We start from the raw sequence: 16,789 nt of genomic DNA, 5'->3' as shown, positions 1-16,789 counted from the left end.
TAAATACCTCAAACGCCACATTGTCCTTTCCACCCCTCAATTAGTCAAGTTCCTTGTAAGAAATCTGTGCTTTCTTACAAGGAGATTTATTTTTAGAGAAAATCCTGCCCTGTGCTGGCAGGAAGCTCTCAGAAAATCTAATGAAAAACACAGCAGTCATGCAGAGCCGTTAGACACGAACCAACATCGGTTAACAAAGCTTCTCTTCACCATCTCACTGTGCTTTTTTGATGACTGCAAAAGGCTAGACCTTCCTGGGTCTTTTTGTTGTGGTGTAACTGTAGCTGGTTCTATCTTTGCTGGACACTGTCCAGCCGGAGAGCCTCTTTGCCCTGCCCTTAGGCCTCTTCAGCTAGTGGAACTCCATGCGGAGGAACGCCTCTTTGGTGACTGTGACAGGGAGAATTAGGCAAGAGATGCGGGTTCACTTGCCCTGCGTAGGGGCTTATCTTGGGCTAAGCTGAGGGACTAATAGCAAAGCCAGCCTCCGCTCCAGCCGGTCTGAGGGCACAGGGAGCCATCTGTCCACTCTGTGGATAACTGACAACAAAGGGTCATACGTTGAGCACGGACTACAAACTAAAGCGCCATTCTTTTTGAATACCAGAAATAAGAGCACGGAAGCAGTATTTTGTATATAAGGTCAGTACTTTAAACCACTCATTCTTGATGCATTACAGGCCTCGCACTGGGCTTCAAATGCAAGCTGGTGATTGTTCACTGAAGAGAATTTGTTGGGAACATTGTTGCATACAACAGTAACTTTGGGGTTTAGCCAGAAAGAAAGCTGAAGTTGTTGGTTGTGGACTTTTAATGGAAGCTGAGTAATGAGAGGCTTTGTTTTAATGCACTACTCCTGACTCCCATTAGGTTGAGATAATTTGAGCTGCTTGTTTTTCCTGTACTCTGTGCTGTAAATGCATTTTGTTGCACCGTTCCCCTAAGAGATAGTTTGGGCTTGAATTAATTAACACATTAAGCCAGACATGTGATGAATCTCCAATACTGGAGGCTTTGTGTTGATGGAGGAATGCCACACTGAGAGGACTCACACTTATATACTGATATGTGGTGGCTCACAAAATAGCTATAAATAGCCATTGCTCAAGATTTTTAAGAAGCGAATGCTGTTGGCTTGTTGTGATAAGCGAGATAAGTAATTTGAAACATTGTCTTTTAAGAGCATTGCTCCTAAACTGGAGAACAATTGCAAGTCATAATCTCCTGAAATGCTGTAATTTTATCAGTACTGTTTCAATTTCAAAATGTTCTATCATTCTTCGTCTTAGCCTCCAAATTTGAATATATTTTCATACGAAATCCTTCAAGTAATCCACTTAGACATTGTTCTCCATTTCCCCCGAGGGATAATACCCTGTTTTTATTGTCTGAAGCACACTTCTGGCTGCCTGTTCCTGGAGCTGAGTTCCTGTAGATTATCTGTTTTATCATGTATACTCTGTGGGTGCTGTTGTGCACCAGCGTTTTGTTCGGGAAGTCTTGAGTGGGTGCCTGCATGCTAGAGGTGACAGAAATAGGTCAAAAGGGTCTTAGCATTAGCTAAACAAATCCCGGCCTATAGGATTAGACAGAGATGTTTTGCTTTATTCGATGTATTCACAGGAACTTTATAATGATGCACAGAGGAGAGAATAGCTGCGCTTCTTGTTAGCAGAAAGACACCCTCCACTTATTCAAGATATTGGTTGGATTAAGGCCTTTAGCCCAGTCTGGTATTATCAACACTGGAATGTGCTAGAACAATACCATATTGTAAGCTTCTCGCTGCTGCTGGGAAACCCCGTTTTTGTTTGCTTGTCATCACACTGATATTACCAACATTTTAACTGGATACCTCCTGAATGAATTTTGTTGTTAGTGCTAGCATGTCTTAATCAAACCCACACAATCACGCTGTTCTTCTTTTTTCTAGGTGTGGAATGGCGGCACAGAGTACTGTATTTATTGGTTTGTGTGAGTATAAAAGCTGGGATCTATGGGAAGGTCATAAAAATGACACTTTTTGTGAAACACTTGGCATTGAAGGGTTATCCATCTGTACATATGTATGAGGCCACAGCCTGTTAGCTTAGCCTGTTTCAGTCCAAAGGTCACTAAATCCTTGACTGGGTTCAACAGCTCCTGGAGAGCTCCACTGTTTGCCTGCCAACTGGCTGAGCCAGTGAAGGAGGCAGGCAGATAAACCATAGTGTATTGTTTTTGTGATTCATTCTGTTATTGATTAAACAAAGATGCAGAATTGTGTCTTCATGCTAAACTAAGCTGACTGGCTAGAACCCTACTTCATAAAGACAAAGGAATAGTGTCAATCTTCTCATCCTAGGGGCGTAATTTCCACGGGGGTTACAGGGGTTATGACCCCCCCAATAATCAGACCCTACCAATATAACCCCCCTAATAAAATTATGAATTATTTTGCATAAATAGGCCGTTAATGTCTTTACTCATTTCAAGTATTACCAGCAAAATAGTTGCACGTTTAAACATCTGGGAATTTATGCAGATTTATTTATTTATTTAGACAGAGATCTTGACCCCCCCCCCCCCCCCCCCCCCCCCCGATGTTCAGCACAATGTTACGCCAATGTCTCATCCAACTCTTTATTAAAAAGTTAACAAGTGTACAATACTAAACAAAAGTCCTGATTAACCCCTCATTTCTGTATATTTTTATATCAAAGTGGAAAACGGATGCAGTGCCTTAGTTAAACGATAGATGGAAATACAGTAGACGAAGCAAACCTGACCACCTTTATTCTTCAACACAGCCTGAACTCTTTTAGACAAGCTTTCTTGTAATTTTTCTAAGTAGTCTTCAGCAATACTTCTCCTCCATTCAAAGCTCTTATTTAGATGTTGGCTGGCTTTTCTTCTTTTCTCTGTCGAGATGATCCCACAGTATCAGAGACGTTGATGACCAGGCTATAGGGAGACCAATACATGACTGATAGTGTTCCATTGTGCTTTTACTGCATTGGCAGTGTTTTTTTGGATCAATGTCATGCTGAAAAATGATATTGCTGCCCATCTGACGCATGGTGGGTGGAAATCTGACATCTCCAACACCACTGGCTAAAAAATACAGCCCCAAACAATGACAGAGCACCCACTATGTTTTACAGATGGCTGTAGACACTCACTGTTGTACCTCTGTCTGTGATGTACGTCTTCCTCATTTCATAAGACCTGATACTTTTGACTTTTTGTATAGTTCTTAAGTAATTCGGCCTCAGCCTTTTCTCCCTGTTTACTTTCCTTAAGAATGGCTTCTTCACAGCCACCTGTCCACTAAAAACATTTTTTTGACAAAGTCTTTTTATGATATTTTGGTATATGTGTATTATATTTTATGTTTCCTCATACATAACAACATACAATATGGAGTATATGAATGAAAATAAGAGAACAACTAAAACTAGCTTTTAAGTGAGAAGCAGCCAGTATTTAAAACACCTTCAGAAATCCTGGAGAACTATTGGTCAAACTCAATAAGTAAAGTTTGGCTCCTTGGATGCAAAATATAAAGAAATGAGAGATGGTTGTCATTAGGCATACTGTTAAAACGAGTAGGATTGACTTTAACTGCAGATTAACTGGGAGTACTTCATGCATGCTCGCCAACAGCAAGCCACTATAGCCAGTATATTCCTGCTTTTTCTGACATGACCAAGATTTCAGCTGAAGCAAATCTATCATTTGCAAAAAGGTTTTAGATAATGTCTCACATGTGAGTGATTACTAAGTTAGTCCACAATCACATCAATCTCTTGTTAAATTACTTTTTTTTCTCCATTTAGATTATCTTGTTTATTAGCTACAAACTCTCCATCGTGCCCAGCGTTAAAAGTAAATAGAAAAATCACTTCTCAGCAGAACCATGATGATCTAATGAACACTGCGACCTTGGCGCTTTATAGACTTGAAGTCATCTCTCTGTCTGTTACGGTGCAATAAGCTGGCCGTCCTTCACTGCATCGAGACATTCTTTATTTGTTCTACAAATACAAAGAATTGGATACGCGGCCACAGCAGAGTCGACATTGTGTGGTGTCAGTGTGATATTAAGAGACACGTCTCTCTCTCTGTCTCTTTCTCACACAAACAGACACACACATCAATTGATCCTCAGGCCTCCCCAGCACAAGTAGCTTCCTTTATATCTTATCTTCTCCAAGAGAGTCACACAACTTGTATTTAGCCGGAACTAAAGACACAGTCCCATGTGAAGATTGCACGCAGCGATAGGCTTATCTTCCCCCGCTCACAACTACATGATCAGAAGACAAGCAACAATGGTCCATGACTCTTCAGAGAGCATCATTTAAGTTAAAAATCCCCCAAAAGGGTACGTGGCTCCGTAAAGCAACATAAAAGTGAGTGTTCCATCTTTGGAGAATTTTCCACTTACTCAACGTTTATCCTCGTTAAGGTAATAATCCATAACAATTTCAGATGGAGGTCTACTTCATCTGTGCCACAGATGGATTCCACAGTGGTAATGCAGCTTACACGCACTTCATGAAAGCTTTTAACATTTATTTTGCCAGAAAGGTCTTTCCAGCTGAATCTTGTTGAGGAAAAGAAATGATGCATATTTCAGGCCGCTCTGGGAATTTAGCTGTAAACAGAAGAACAGGGTAGTTAGCACGAGTAGTGAGGATAACCCAAAAATCACAGGTTTGCTGGAAATTCAGAATAAAAAGATAAAAAGCAGCAGTACCCGATGGAGGCCTGAATGAGACCCTGTGCATAAATAGTCAAATGTTACAGCGGTAATGTTCACTTCAGCCTGCATGCATTCAGTTTACATGTTATTTCCTGACTACCTGACTATTTCTCGATCCTTGCAGAGTGTTTTACTTTACATCTGGGAAAACGAGAATGTCTGACAAGGAAGAAATGGCTTCAGATGGGAGTTTGAACGTTACACTGACGCTGAGGCTGCTGATGCACGGAAAGGTAATGGACATTTGTAAATAGTTCAAATCATTCAGTGCATTTTTGTTGTAATAGCCTAACGGTGTCGTAATAGCTTTTAAAATGTTTACATCCTGCTGAAAAACTGTTGAGAGAAGTCCCGCTGTTATCTTTTCATCCGCAGGAAGTTGGCAGCATAATTGGGAAGGTAGATTTATTTTACAATCCATCACCATTTATAGATTTTTTGGCTGTTTTATTTCTGTTTGTCTTGTTATATTCCTCTTATAAATCCAATCTAACCGACTTCTTTTCCTGCCTGATTTCAGAAAGGAGAAACAGTCAAGAAAATGAGGGAGGAGGTGAGTGTTTGCTTTGACATCTGTAATGAGAAAGGGCGTATAATTTCACGTTGTCAGGCAGATCAAATCAAATCACAGCTGGAATAACCGCGGGGCTTTGCTTCCAGAGTGGCGCTCGCATCAACATATCAGAGGGCTCGTCCCCTGAGAGGATAGTCACCATCACAGGACCTACAGAGGGCATCTTTAGAGCCTTTTCCATGATTGCGCAAAAGTTTGAAGAGGTATGCCCAAAAGCATGAAAGACACTGGCTGCACCTTTTCTCCAGTCTTGCATCACAACACGCGCACACACACAAAAAGACTTGTCAAATAACGCTGACGTTCCGTACAGTCGACACTGAAAAACAACATATTTTGGAAATCTCCCTCAGGATATTACCGCAGCAATGACAAACAGCAACGTGACAAGCAAGCCACCTGTGACACTTCGCCTGGTTTTCCCGGGGAGCCAGTGTGGCTCACTGATTGGCAAAGGAGGCTCAAAGATCAAAGAAATCCGAGAGGTATGAGTCGTTTTCTTTCTTTTTTTTCATGTTGCAGCAGGAAGTTTTTTTTTTTGCACCCAAACAAGCACAGAAAACAGTCTCCCTGGCACTCTGACACCCTGAGTATCAAACACTCAAGTCAAAATCTTCTTGTTTTTCTCTGCCTTAAACTACATGAAGCTATGTGTATGTTTTCTGGAGGGGTGGCGGGGAGGGGGGTGGGTGAAAATCCCATTGATTATGCCTGCGAGGATGAGCAGGGCCTGAATACTCATTCCGAATGGACAATATTTGTGTGCGCCTCTTCAAATATTGGAGCGCACATTGCTATTTGGCTTGCAGCTGCTCCCTGCATGTCAAAATGTGTCCAGGATAATTTGTGGGGTGCTCGAAACGGCATTTCAATCTGGGTGATGGCGTGCTCTTTTCAGCAATAAATAGCCTTTGTATTTTCTGTTGTCTGGTGATGTTAAGACCACAGGCGCTCAGGTTCAGGTGGCAGGAGACATGCTGCCGGACTCCACAGAGAGGGCTGTCACAATCTCCGGCACTCCACAGGCCATCACTCAGTGTGTAAGACACATCTGCTCTGTGATGCTGGAGGTAAGCGCTGTCAGCCAGCAGATGATCTTCACGTTCAGCGGCTCTATTTAGAAGTCAAGTATGTCACATTTATTTAGAGAGCAGAGGAAGGTAGTAAATTCAGGATGTCTTCAAAGCTAAAGCCCAGATAATTTATATTGATAGTTCTTAACCTTGTCTGTCTGATATACCCAGACGTGTATTATATAACAAACATATAAAACTGGATATTGATGCAGTACTTTTCCCATATCGTTAAAATGTCAGCGTTTAAATTACCACTGTACTGTCAAAGCCTCTTCACGTTTTTAGACCCCGTTTTAAACTTTTCTCACACTGCCCATCGCAGCACATGCTCTTAATGTATTCTGAGGAGCTTTGAGTTTGGATTTTGGGTTTAGTATCCACTTGACCTCTTTCTATTTTGATCAAAAGCTTGCCAATTCCCCATTTTTAGCTGTGCTCCCAGTTGTATCGCAGTTTTCTTTGGTCCGATCTTTTATGTTACTTTCTCTGCAGATGAATGGGATATAAAAAGATTCAGGCAGTGCTATAAAGGAGGATATAAAACGCATCAATGCCAGTGAGAGTTCTTTTTCTCAGCTGCGCCAGTGTATAAATTTTCTCCCTTTTTGGTTTGCACGACTGTGTCTCCAGTCTCCACCGAAAGGCGCAACTATTCCCTACCGTCCCAAGGTCGTACCTGCTGGAACCCATGCAGTATTAGCACCACAGCACTCTGCACAAGTAAGTAGCCATAGGGGAGTTGTTTAGCTCTGAATTTAGCTTATTTAAAGACACGCAGCAGTTGAGTGGACTTATTATTTTGTGTGATTTCAAAATTTCACTGATCATCAGGGGGTGTTTCTATTACTAAACGGGCAAAACAGTGTAAATATTAGGGGTGCAACGATACTCGTATCGATATTGAACCGTTCGATACAGTGCTTTCGGTTCGGTACGCATATGTATGAACAATACAAAATTTGTAATTTATTTTATCAACTTTCCTTCTGACGATGCTGTCTGTGTTGAGCGCTCAGTAAATCTGCGTTCGACTACTCAGCCTAGGCTGCACTGTCCAGCGCAGATCCACTGAGCGCTCAACACAGACAGCATCATCAGAAGGACGAGCGCAGGGCAAGCTAGCGAGACAGAAGTTAAGCTCTCCTTGCAACATGGCAAATTGAACCTTCCCCACCCTCATTCAGATGTGGCGTTTGGAATTATTTTGGTTTTCATGTGACATATGACCCTGAAGGTAAGCGCATCATGGACTAAAGTAAAACAGTATGTTGGATGTGCCACGCAATGCTCAATTACATGGGTGGGAACTAGTGTGTTAGCGAGCAGTTAGCTCGTTAACGTGTTAGCCGTCTAGCCCCAAGCAGGGGTAGCTCGATAACGGAGCACTAGTGGGAACACAACGAATATGACTGCACATTTACATCATCCTAGTGCAAAGACAAGTGGAAGCAGACAAAAACAACAAGCATGCATGTTACAAACTTTACCCGAGTCATTTAGACAGCCGTTAGCACATGATTCTCCTCATGGGGACCTGATATGTTTAATATTGTGGCGAGCTCAGACAAGGAGGAGAGGGAGGTGTCGTTTGGTCTTGCTTACCGTGAGCTAGCCAGGGAGCACAGCCGTTTATTGACATCTGCAGAAGAACACTGCCGCTAGCTAACTCCTCAGCGTGGCAACCGCACAGCAACAACAACACACAGAGTGCCCTCTGACCCCGGAAGGACACACCGTCGCAGCGAGAAGGCGTCACCCGTCACTATGGCAACATAAACAAAACATAACTGTACAAACAGAACCCCGAACAGCCCTGACCCGCTACATAGCCCCCGCCTAAGGGGTCAGTCGTCCCCGACGACCCCATTGCCCCACACAAAGTCCTGCAAATGTCCAGGTGCCTTCTTTTGGCGCACCGCCGGTCACGACAGGCGGGGGAAAAGTCACTCGGGTCAGAACATGGGGTGCCACCATCATTCCACTTCTGACACCAATGTGGCGAGCTCAGACAACGAGGAGACGGAGGTGTTGTTTGGTCTTGCTTCCCGTGAGCTAGCCAGGGAGCACAGCCGTTTATTGACATCTGCAGAAGAACACTGCCGCTAGCTAACTGCTCAGCGCGGCAACCGCACAGCCACAACAACAACACACAGGGCGCCCTCTGACCCCGGAAGGACACACCGTCGCAGCGAGAGGGCGTCACCCGTCACTATGGCAACATAAACAAAACATAACTGTACAAACAGAACCCCGAACAGCCCTGACCCGCTACAATATGCTGCTGAGAATATAGCCCAGAAGAAGCGTATAGTATAGCTTTTATTTTGGAAAGAGCCATTTCTCTGTAATAAACTCTCTTTTCCAAAGATGAGTGACTCCTCAATCAGATACAGGTGTTACCGCGCCAGATCCATGGCCCCGAACCGTAGTAAGGAAACCTCTGGCAGTTACTTGAAGGTTCCGTAACTGACTCGTAGCCGGCAACAGCTTACTATACAGGTCAACTCCGCTAGCAAAAAGATCGAAGGAGGCGTAGGAAACTGCTTCACCGAACTTTATTTCTTCTCTAAGGCACGAACACAGCGTACAGTGGGCTGAAACAGTTTACTCACAGCGAGCATCGCCGACACAACTCTGGCTGTCGAGGGAGTTATTATATTCCTTTTATTTATTTTCTTTCCGTCTCTTCTGTAGCTAACCGTTACTTTTTCCCCTTCTCCGCTCTCTCTCTTCACACACACACACACACACACCAGGCAGTCCCGCTACACACATCCCGAATACATTTCCCATCAGGCTTCATCCTTAAAGGGCCATGCCTGTAACACAGGGCTTGCAAAATCGGGCTAGCGATTTTTCCAGTCGGGCTACCAAAATCTATCTCTGCCCTGCCCGTCGGGCTATTGTAGGAAGGAAAAATATATGTCAATGCTTTTGCATTCTTTCGGAAATGTAGCTGGGTAATTATGTCATTGGCATCGGTGAGCCACTGTCAATATGTGACATATTGAAATCGCGTTTGAATTTGCGCTTGTTTTTTGCTTTCACTTTGCAAATATCCAGGTGCCTTCTTTTGGCGCACCGCCGGTCACCACAGGCGGGGGAAAAGTCACTCGGGTCAGAACATGGGGTGCCACCATCATCCCACTTCTGACACCAATGTGGCGAGCTCAGACAACGAGGAGACGGAGGTGTTGTTTGGTCTTGCTTCCCGTGAGCTAGCCAGGGAGCACAGCCGTTTATTGACATCTGCAGAAGAACACTGCCGCTAGCTAACTGCTCAGCGCGGCAACCGCACAGCCACAACAACAACACACAGGGCGCCCTCTGACCCCGGAAGGACACACCGTCGCAGCAAGAGGGCGTCACCCGTCACTATGGCAACATAAACAAAACATAACTGTACAAACAACCCCGAACAGCCCTGACCCGCTACAATATGCTGCTGAGAATATAGCCCAGAAGAAGCGTATAGTATAGCTTTTATTTTGGAAAGAGCCATTTCTCTGTAATAAACTCTCTTTTCCAAAGATGAGTGATTCCTCAATCAGATATATTTATTTTTTAAATTATTTTTGTTTCAGCAACATTAAATTTAAAAACTGTACTTTTGAGTTAAAATATATATATTTATAATTTTAATAAATGACAAATTAAAAAGGCATGAACATTTTTTTGTATCGAAAAAATATCGAACCGTGACACCAAAGTATCGAACCGAACCGTGAATTTTGTGTATCGTTGCACCCCTAGTAAATATATACAACCATTGATCATATTTACATGCATTTAGCCGAAAATTTAGGAATAACTTGCTTTTACATGAATAATTCACATGTTTACATGTTGTGTCTAAGGCTGATGTTTTCCACGAGCTGCCCAGGCGCTGTCCTGAATTTGGCAGAGTCTGCTTTGACCTATCAGACATCTGTTTATGTTATTGGATTTCCAGCTAATGGTCGGAGAAGGAGGGGGGGGGGGAAGGCAGATGACATTTAGATGAAATTCCGTCAGATCTATAAACATTAGAGCCATGGAAAAGGGGAAAGGAATGGATTTTCACTGCACTGACTTTCCTCTTGATGGTCTGTGACAAATTCATTTTTCAAGTAACACGTTATAACATGTCTGCACCACCCGATTACATAACCGTATCTCATCTGTTCTTCCTTCCAGGCCTTTGCAATTCCAGGGCAGTATGCTTTTGCACATCAAGATGTAAGTATGTTCATTTGAGTGACTGACATCAGTCCTAATGACCTACTCCTGCCCACTCCTTCCAAGCCACCGATACGCCCTCTGTGTACCCTATTGTGCAAAGATCAAATTTCAGTAACCCTGATCTGTTGACTTTACTAACACTAACCCACGGTAGCAGCATGCACTGATTGAAATGGAAATGAAGATTTGCAGAGTTCATGATCACTTGTAGCTTTGTAGCTTGAGATGTGACTGTATTTTCAGATGACTGCTATGAGAAGTCAGCATGCTTTCTGAGGAAAATGAATCTCTTGATACTGACACCATGTGTGATGTTTGTGAACTTCAGATTGGCTCTGTTTTGTAGTTGTCAGCTCCTCTGAAATAATCCAGTTTGATTGGTTAGCTCTAACTTCCTTCCTACCCTGCAGTTGACCAAGCTTCACCAGTTGGCTATGCAGCATATCCCCCTCCCTTCCCTTGGGCAGAGCAACCCTACCTTCCCTGGTACGTACCCACGGCTCCCCAGGGAAGTCCATCTATCCCTCTCTCATCACTCCTCTTCGACTCACACCATCAAAACACTGCTGTCACTTCAGTGAGGATCAAGGATTTCTTTGAGAGTAGACGGTGGCTTTGCGGTGATGTATCTGCATTTCATCGATTTTCACAAGAAAATAAGATGAAAAACAAAACAAGAATAATCAACACAATTGTAGGTTTTTAAGGTTAAGCCACCCAGCTTTCTTTTTTTTTACCTTGAAAGTTAGTCACTGAAATATTTATCACTGAAAAGAATATGTGACAGACTGAAGCAGACAGAATGATATATAAGCTAAAAAAGGAAAAAAACAGCAGCTTTCTCTGACAGGGAAATGTGAAAAATGTCAAAAATATTTACAGTTTAGTAAATATTTAACAATTTCTCACCATTTCTCCCATCAAACCCAAATTTCAGCCCCATTTGCCCAATTTCCCTCTCCAAAGAAAAACCAAACAAAAACAAATCCTAAGTTTTTGACCCCATCCTCCACCTTTTGCAACATTTCTCCTCCAAATCTAACACTGTCTTGGCCAGACCATCCCTGACCTCAACCACCCCACGTACTCATATATTCCGTCACAACTAACTCAGCACAATACATTACAATATTTTGATTAAATAGCGAGTATTGGTGTGGTAGTCATAGTCAAGCAGCATGCATGTATTATGTATATATGTATTGTCTTTTTAGAATGATTATTTTGCCCTATGCTATTTTCTGCTTCTTAATTTAGCAGTGTAACAGTGATAACCTAGACAAAGTAGGGCAACTTGTCGTGCTATGAAAGTGGAAGCCATTAGTGCCAAACTGTTGGTAGCGCTCCTTGTCCTACTTTGCAGGATTGGATGCATCTGCCCCCACAAGTTCACAAGAGCTGGCAATACCTAATGATGTAAGTGTTACATTGTTTGTGTTCTCCCGGCACTAAAACCTGAACTGATAATCTCCATGCATTTGGCTTCATTAAAACTTTCTAGGAGGACAGCTTTAATGAGGAATTGTTTGGACACAAATGTTTCACCTACTTAGCTGCGGAAATTAAATAGTCCTTGCTTTTGGCTGACATCGATTATTGCAAAAGGAATCCACAACAGATTTATTGAAAAGATGTCTGTGGACGGCTGTTAGAGGACTGTTAACTGTGCTGCTTCAGACACAGACAGTCCTGGTTTCATCTGTACTGAATCATGTCAGAACTTGATGTTGTAGGAAACATCTTTTTGGTAAATGCACTTTTCTTGCTGAGACTTGGATGAGTGAGACTGACTCTCAGGTGTGTAAACATAAAAACAAAGCCAGCAGCCTGTTAGCTAAGCTTACCATGGAGGCAGGGAAAGGGGGAGAAATACCCAGCTTTGGTCTGTCAATTCTGAATTTTAATGTTGTATCTTGTTAGTTTAATAATGACTGAACCAAACTGTAAAATCAACAAGTTGTAATATTTAATGGGTGTCTATTTCTTGGGCAAAAGAAGTGTCCTTCTTGAGGATTGAGGGAAAATAATGAAGACTCCAGGAAGTCACTGTACCATCCAGTTTCTTACGTATCCAGTTCAGAGTTGCAGAGATCCGCAGCTTATCCTGTCATAGGACGAGAGGCAGGGTACACCATGGACACATCACCAGACAACCATTCACAGCCAATTTAGAATCTCCAATTAACCAAAACCCACACGTGTTTTTAGACTATGGGAGGAAGCAGGAGTACCCCAAGAGAACCCACACAAGTGCAGGGAGAACGTAAAAACTCTAAACAGAGAGGCCCAGCCCTGATATGAACTCAGGACCTTTTTACCATGAAGCAAGAGTGCTAACAAACGTAGCACTACGCTGTCCAAACAAGCAACATAATTAACAAGAACCACCCTGAGAGCACAAACCTCTGTCAAGGCATCTCATTTTCTTACTTTTAATGGACTTCTACTGTATTTTATGCAAGAAGTTAGTAGCGCAGTTAAAATAACACGTTTTGGGGTCAATAGGCAGATCTAAAATGTAAAAGGTCAGAGGTCAGTTATCACTTTGACCTTCAGATCAATCTTTTAACCTTGAAGAAGAGGTCAGAGGTCAAAATCTTTTTTTTTTTTTACATACCATACTTGTAAGAATCACCATTTTTGAGTCAAAAGGCATTTTTTCCAATTTTTGACCAATAAATCATTAAGTTGACCTTGAAGACCCTGGTAGGTCTAAGCCAAATTTTAATGGATTGTTAACATGACCTCGCTCTGCTCCCCTGCAAAGTTTTATCAGAATTCATTCAAACCTTTTTTGAGCTAATGTGTTTACAGAAAGAATGACACAAACGCTACCAAAAACATAACCTCCTCGGCGGAGGTAATTACTGAGCTTTGGAGGTGGATTTTGCTGACTTCACACTGTAGGAATATTAAGGTGTCAGAGTTTCACTGCACTACTTAGTGACCAAAATAATTCACAATGTTATTGCTGCGTTTACAGAAGAGTATAATGAAGTCACTCAGAGTAGATAGACAAGCTATCTACTTCTTTTTTCTATTACATAGCAGGTGGGACCCAGTGATAAGGTGCAACAGCCACTTATTCTCTTTGCACTGTCTCCCAGATAATAACGGCTGCTGCTGAATTATTTACCATATGCATATTAACATGTTATCATATAATTTTTAAAAAATAATTTCTTGTTTATCATCAACACTACTACTTCTACTGCAGACAGAGCCAAGATAGATGCTCTTTCTGTTTCTAATATATCATCCTGCCTTCTCATTTAACTCAGACAAGAAATAAACATATTTGCCAAAATACCAATCAGTTTGTAAAAAATAAAAGCCAGTGCTTTAGTGGTGATAAATTATGTATCATCTGTTTTATCTGATGGGCATATTGGACCGTAGATATGCTTTCTGTTGTCACAATAATGAAGAGAAATGTGGTTTCCCTCTACAGAAAACGGCCACGGCGGTTGCTCCCAGGTTCTTTTGTAAAATCTAATTTCTGCATTCCTGTTTTGTTATTCGCATGTTTCTGATCTCCAACTCCCAGTTCATTGGCTGCATAATTGGAAGACAGGGTAGCAAGATCAATGAGATTCGCCAGGTCTCTGGAGCTCACATCAAAATTGCCAGCGCCACTGATGGCTCAGCCATGCGCCAAGTCACGATCACAGGTTCACCAGCCAGCATCAGTGTGGCCCAGTACCTCATCAATGCCAGGTAAGACATTACGCAGGACAGCCACGTCCAGCAGGGCATCACTCGCAGCCTGATGATAAGACAGCCAAACACTGAGCTATTATATTGGGACAGAGATATTGTGCTCAGGGTGAGGCTGGATTTGTTCCAACTCACTGCTCTGTTCTCTTGACTGCATTAAAATCCTTATTGTCTCTGCTTTTTAACACATTCCTTCTTTGATTCTTTTGTTTTCTCCTTTCTCACCTCCCTTATCCTTTGTCTCTCCCCCCATCCTCTCCCCGTTTTTCTTTCTCCATTTTTCTCCTCTTAACCCTTCACCGTCTCCAACTACCCCTCCAATCGTCACGGCCTGCAGCTTAGAGATGGCTAAATACACAATGCAGGCCGCTTCCTCTGCGACCCCAGTTGACCTGAACATGAGCTTCTCACAGTCTGCTTCCACTGCCTCCACTTCTGCAACCTCTATGGCCGTCCTGGCGGCCACCACCCAAGCCCCCACCACAATTAACGTCCACTCTCCCTCCACCTTACCAGCCATCCAAAACCCACACTACGCCGTCCCCGTTTCCAGCCTGCTTGGCATGAAAACGCTCCCCGTGCTGGCCGTCCACCCAGCAGCCGCTTCCAGCCTAACGCAGGGTTTATGCCCTTACACCGCAAAAATGCCAACCTCCGGCGTCAAAAAGTCAGAGCGGCAGAAGTTTGCTCCTTATTGACACCTGCTTTTGAGCCCAGGCATCGTAGCCGACCGATAGGACCTAATTAAAAAGGATGGCAAGTATATAGGCCTAAAATCGGCTTACACCAGTGTGTAAGTTTTCCCCGTGTAACATTTGTTCCCCATAAATCAGGATGACATTAGACAGATGCAGAAAGGCTGGCAGTATCAAAACATGTTCTCGTTAATTAAATGAGGCAGTAGAGGTGCATATTAAGTCAGTATTATCTCATGGACATGTATAACAATTAATGTGGGTAACTCAGGCTTGTATTCATAAAAAAGCTATTTTTCAAATGGATTTGTGTTCCAGAGCTTTATACGAAGACTTATCCCGATGCAATTATTGACTTACCGTAGTTTTCTGTCTGTGTGACTAGTTTTTCCTAGAAAATGTCAACTAGCAATAAAAGACGTGGTGCTTTTGTTGGCAGCAGGCTGTTAAACCTTTGGTTTTTCACTGTAGAAGTTAAGTGTTTTTTTTTTTTGTTTTTTTTTAACAAGGATTGTTCCACTCTTCTGTCATATTCCCCTCCCTCTCTTTCACTATAGGCTCTCATCAGTGCTAACAGGCTTGGGTGTTCTGTAGTAGCGTTGCACTGTTGCAGTTCTGATGGGATTATCTTAAAGCCACATTGGATTCTAGTGGATTTCACCCTACACAGTAATCATGTAAAGCAGGGACTGGCCTGACTAACTCTCGCTCGCTCGTACCGTACACCGGCTTGTTTCTTGTTTATTCTCCAGCCTCGGCGAGTGGGGGAAGGCTTCGACTTGTTTCATCCGAAACGGGGTGCTGATCAGTTATTTAAATAAATGTTTTATTCATGTGTTCCTGGTGTGGCACCCCCCCACCCCCACCCCACCGCCACCCACCAAAAAATACCAGAATGCAGATTTATTATGTTTGTTGATGAAATGACTTTGAAATAAATGGGACTTTTTACAAATGCAGATTGGTTGCTTTTGTTCTAATTTTGTCGGTGGTGAAAGAATTCCATGTTTTTGCTGATTTCTCCGAGTCATAAATATAAACCTGGACTCTTGAGGATTTCTCCCTTGTTTACTCGTGGCTTTAAGCCATAATTGTATATACCACACATACCCACTTAGCCGAAATTATGGATAATATCTCAGAGTGTTGAAGCTATTTTGTTGAATATACACTGTTTAGGATTTGTGTTTTTTATTCCCTTTGTAGAAATGAGGGATTCTGAAGCCTTCTGGTGTGATTCAGTTTTCTACACTTGGAAACAAACCCCATAAACAAAGTGATATTAATAAGGTCGTAAGATCAACTTTTATTCTTTATTTTTATCCCCCAAACACTGAATTTGCTTCCACAGATTGTACGTGTAAAACATTCAACAGCTGAAATATAGAAAAAATAGAGGGAGTCCATTAGCAGGACACAGCCACATAGAGACTAGCAGGAGTGCGAAGACAACTCTGCACAAACTACTCCATAGTATTAAGGATGCAGTTTGTTTGTGGCAGAGGGCATGCAGCTCCTGCCCAAACAAACTTTTCTACCTGCACTCTCCTGAAAGAAAACAGAAGCGAAGCTGAACCTCACAGTAAATATTCAACACATGCTGTGGCAAAATTCTCATGGGTGCAAAAAAAAAGAACAAGTTAACCTCCAGTCGTCCGCTCAACCGTGCTGCTAGTGGGCAGGTGGGGGTACAGTGCAGTCACTCCTTGTTTCTCCGTGTCCCTGCCGGCTTGTCCCTCTTTACCCTCGCCCCTTGGCG

General features: G+C 42.7%; 1 protein-coding gene across 3 annotated transcripts; it reads left to right on the top strand.

Annotated features, from left to right (window-relative positions):
- The first annotated feature begins 258 nt into the window (after positions 1-258).
- On the top strand, positions 259-15,989 carry LOC309720602 (poly(rC)-binding protein 3). 3 transcript variants are annotated; one of them, XM_082557661.1, is made up of 14 exons: positions 259-642; positions 1,934-1,974; positions 4,872-4,980; positions 5,123-5,146; positions 5,268-5,300; positions 5,408-5,524; positions 5,675-5,806; positions 6,263-6,391; positions 7,028-7,117; positions 10,574-10,615; positions 11,029-11,104; positions 11,982-12,034; positions 14,166-14,335; positions 15,588-15,989. In XM_082557661.1, exons 3-14 carry the CDS (start codon positions 4,903-4,905, stop codon positions 15,622-15,624), a joined length of 981 nt encoding a protein of 326 aa, XP_082413787.1. In that variant the 5' UTR covers positions 259-642; positions 1,934-1,974; positions 4,872-4,902; the 3' UTR covers positions 15,625-15,989. The 3 variants fall into 3 exon arrangements, with proteins under 3 accessions (XP_082413787.1, XP_082413785.1, XP_082413786.1); XM_082557659.1 differs by lacking the exon at positions 15,588-15,989 and adding an exon at positions 14,673-15,164 and having other exon boundaries at positions 261-642; XM_082557660.1 differs by lacking the exons at positions 1,934-1,974; positions 15,588-15,989 and adding an exon at positions 14,673-15,164 and having other exon boundaries at positions 261-642.
- Positions 15,990-16,789: the final 800 nt, after the last annotated feature.

Source organism: Aulonocara stuartgranti, assembly GCF_965226115.1.
Source record: "Aulonocara stuartgranti genome assembly, chromosome: 13".
Classification (NCBI taxonomy): Eukaryota; Metazoa; Chordata; class Actinopteri; order Cichliformes; family Cichlidae; genus Aulonocara; species Aulonocara stuartgranti.
Note: the sequence above shows the minus strand (reverse complement) of the source record. Positions and strands in the feature narration are given on the sequence as shown.

Coding starts and splice junctions, on each gene's coding strand:
- LOC309720602 (XM_082557660.1), top strand. CDS start 4,903: ATGTCTGACAAGGAAGAAATGGCTTCAGATGGGAGTTTGAACGTTACA. Junction 4,981..5,122: donor GGCTGCTGATGCACGGAAAG/GTAATGGACATT, acceptor TTTCATCCGCAG/GAAGTTGGCAGCATAATTGG. Junction 5,147..5,267: donor TTGGCAGCATAATTGGGAAG/GTAGATTTATTT, acceptor GCCTGATTTCAG/AAAGGAGAAACAGTCAAGAA.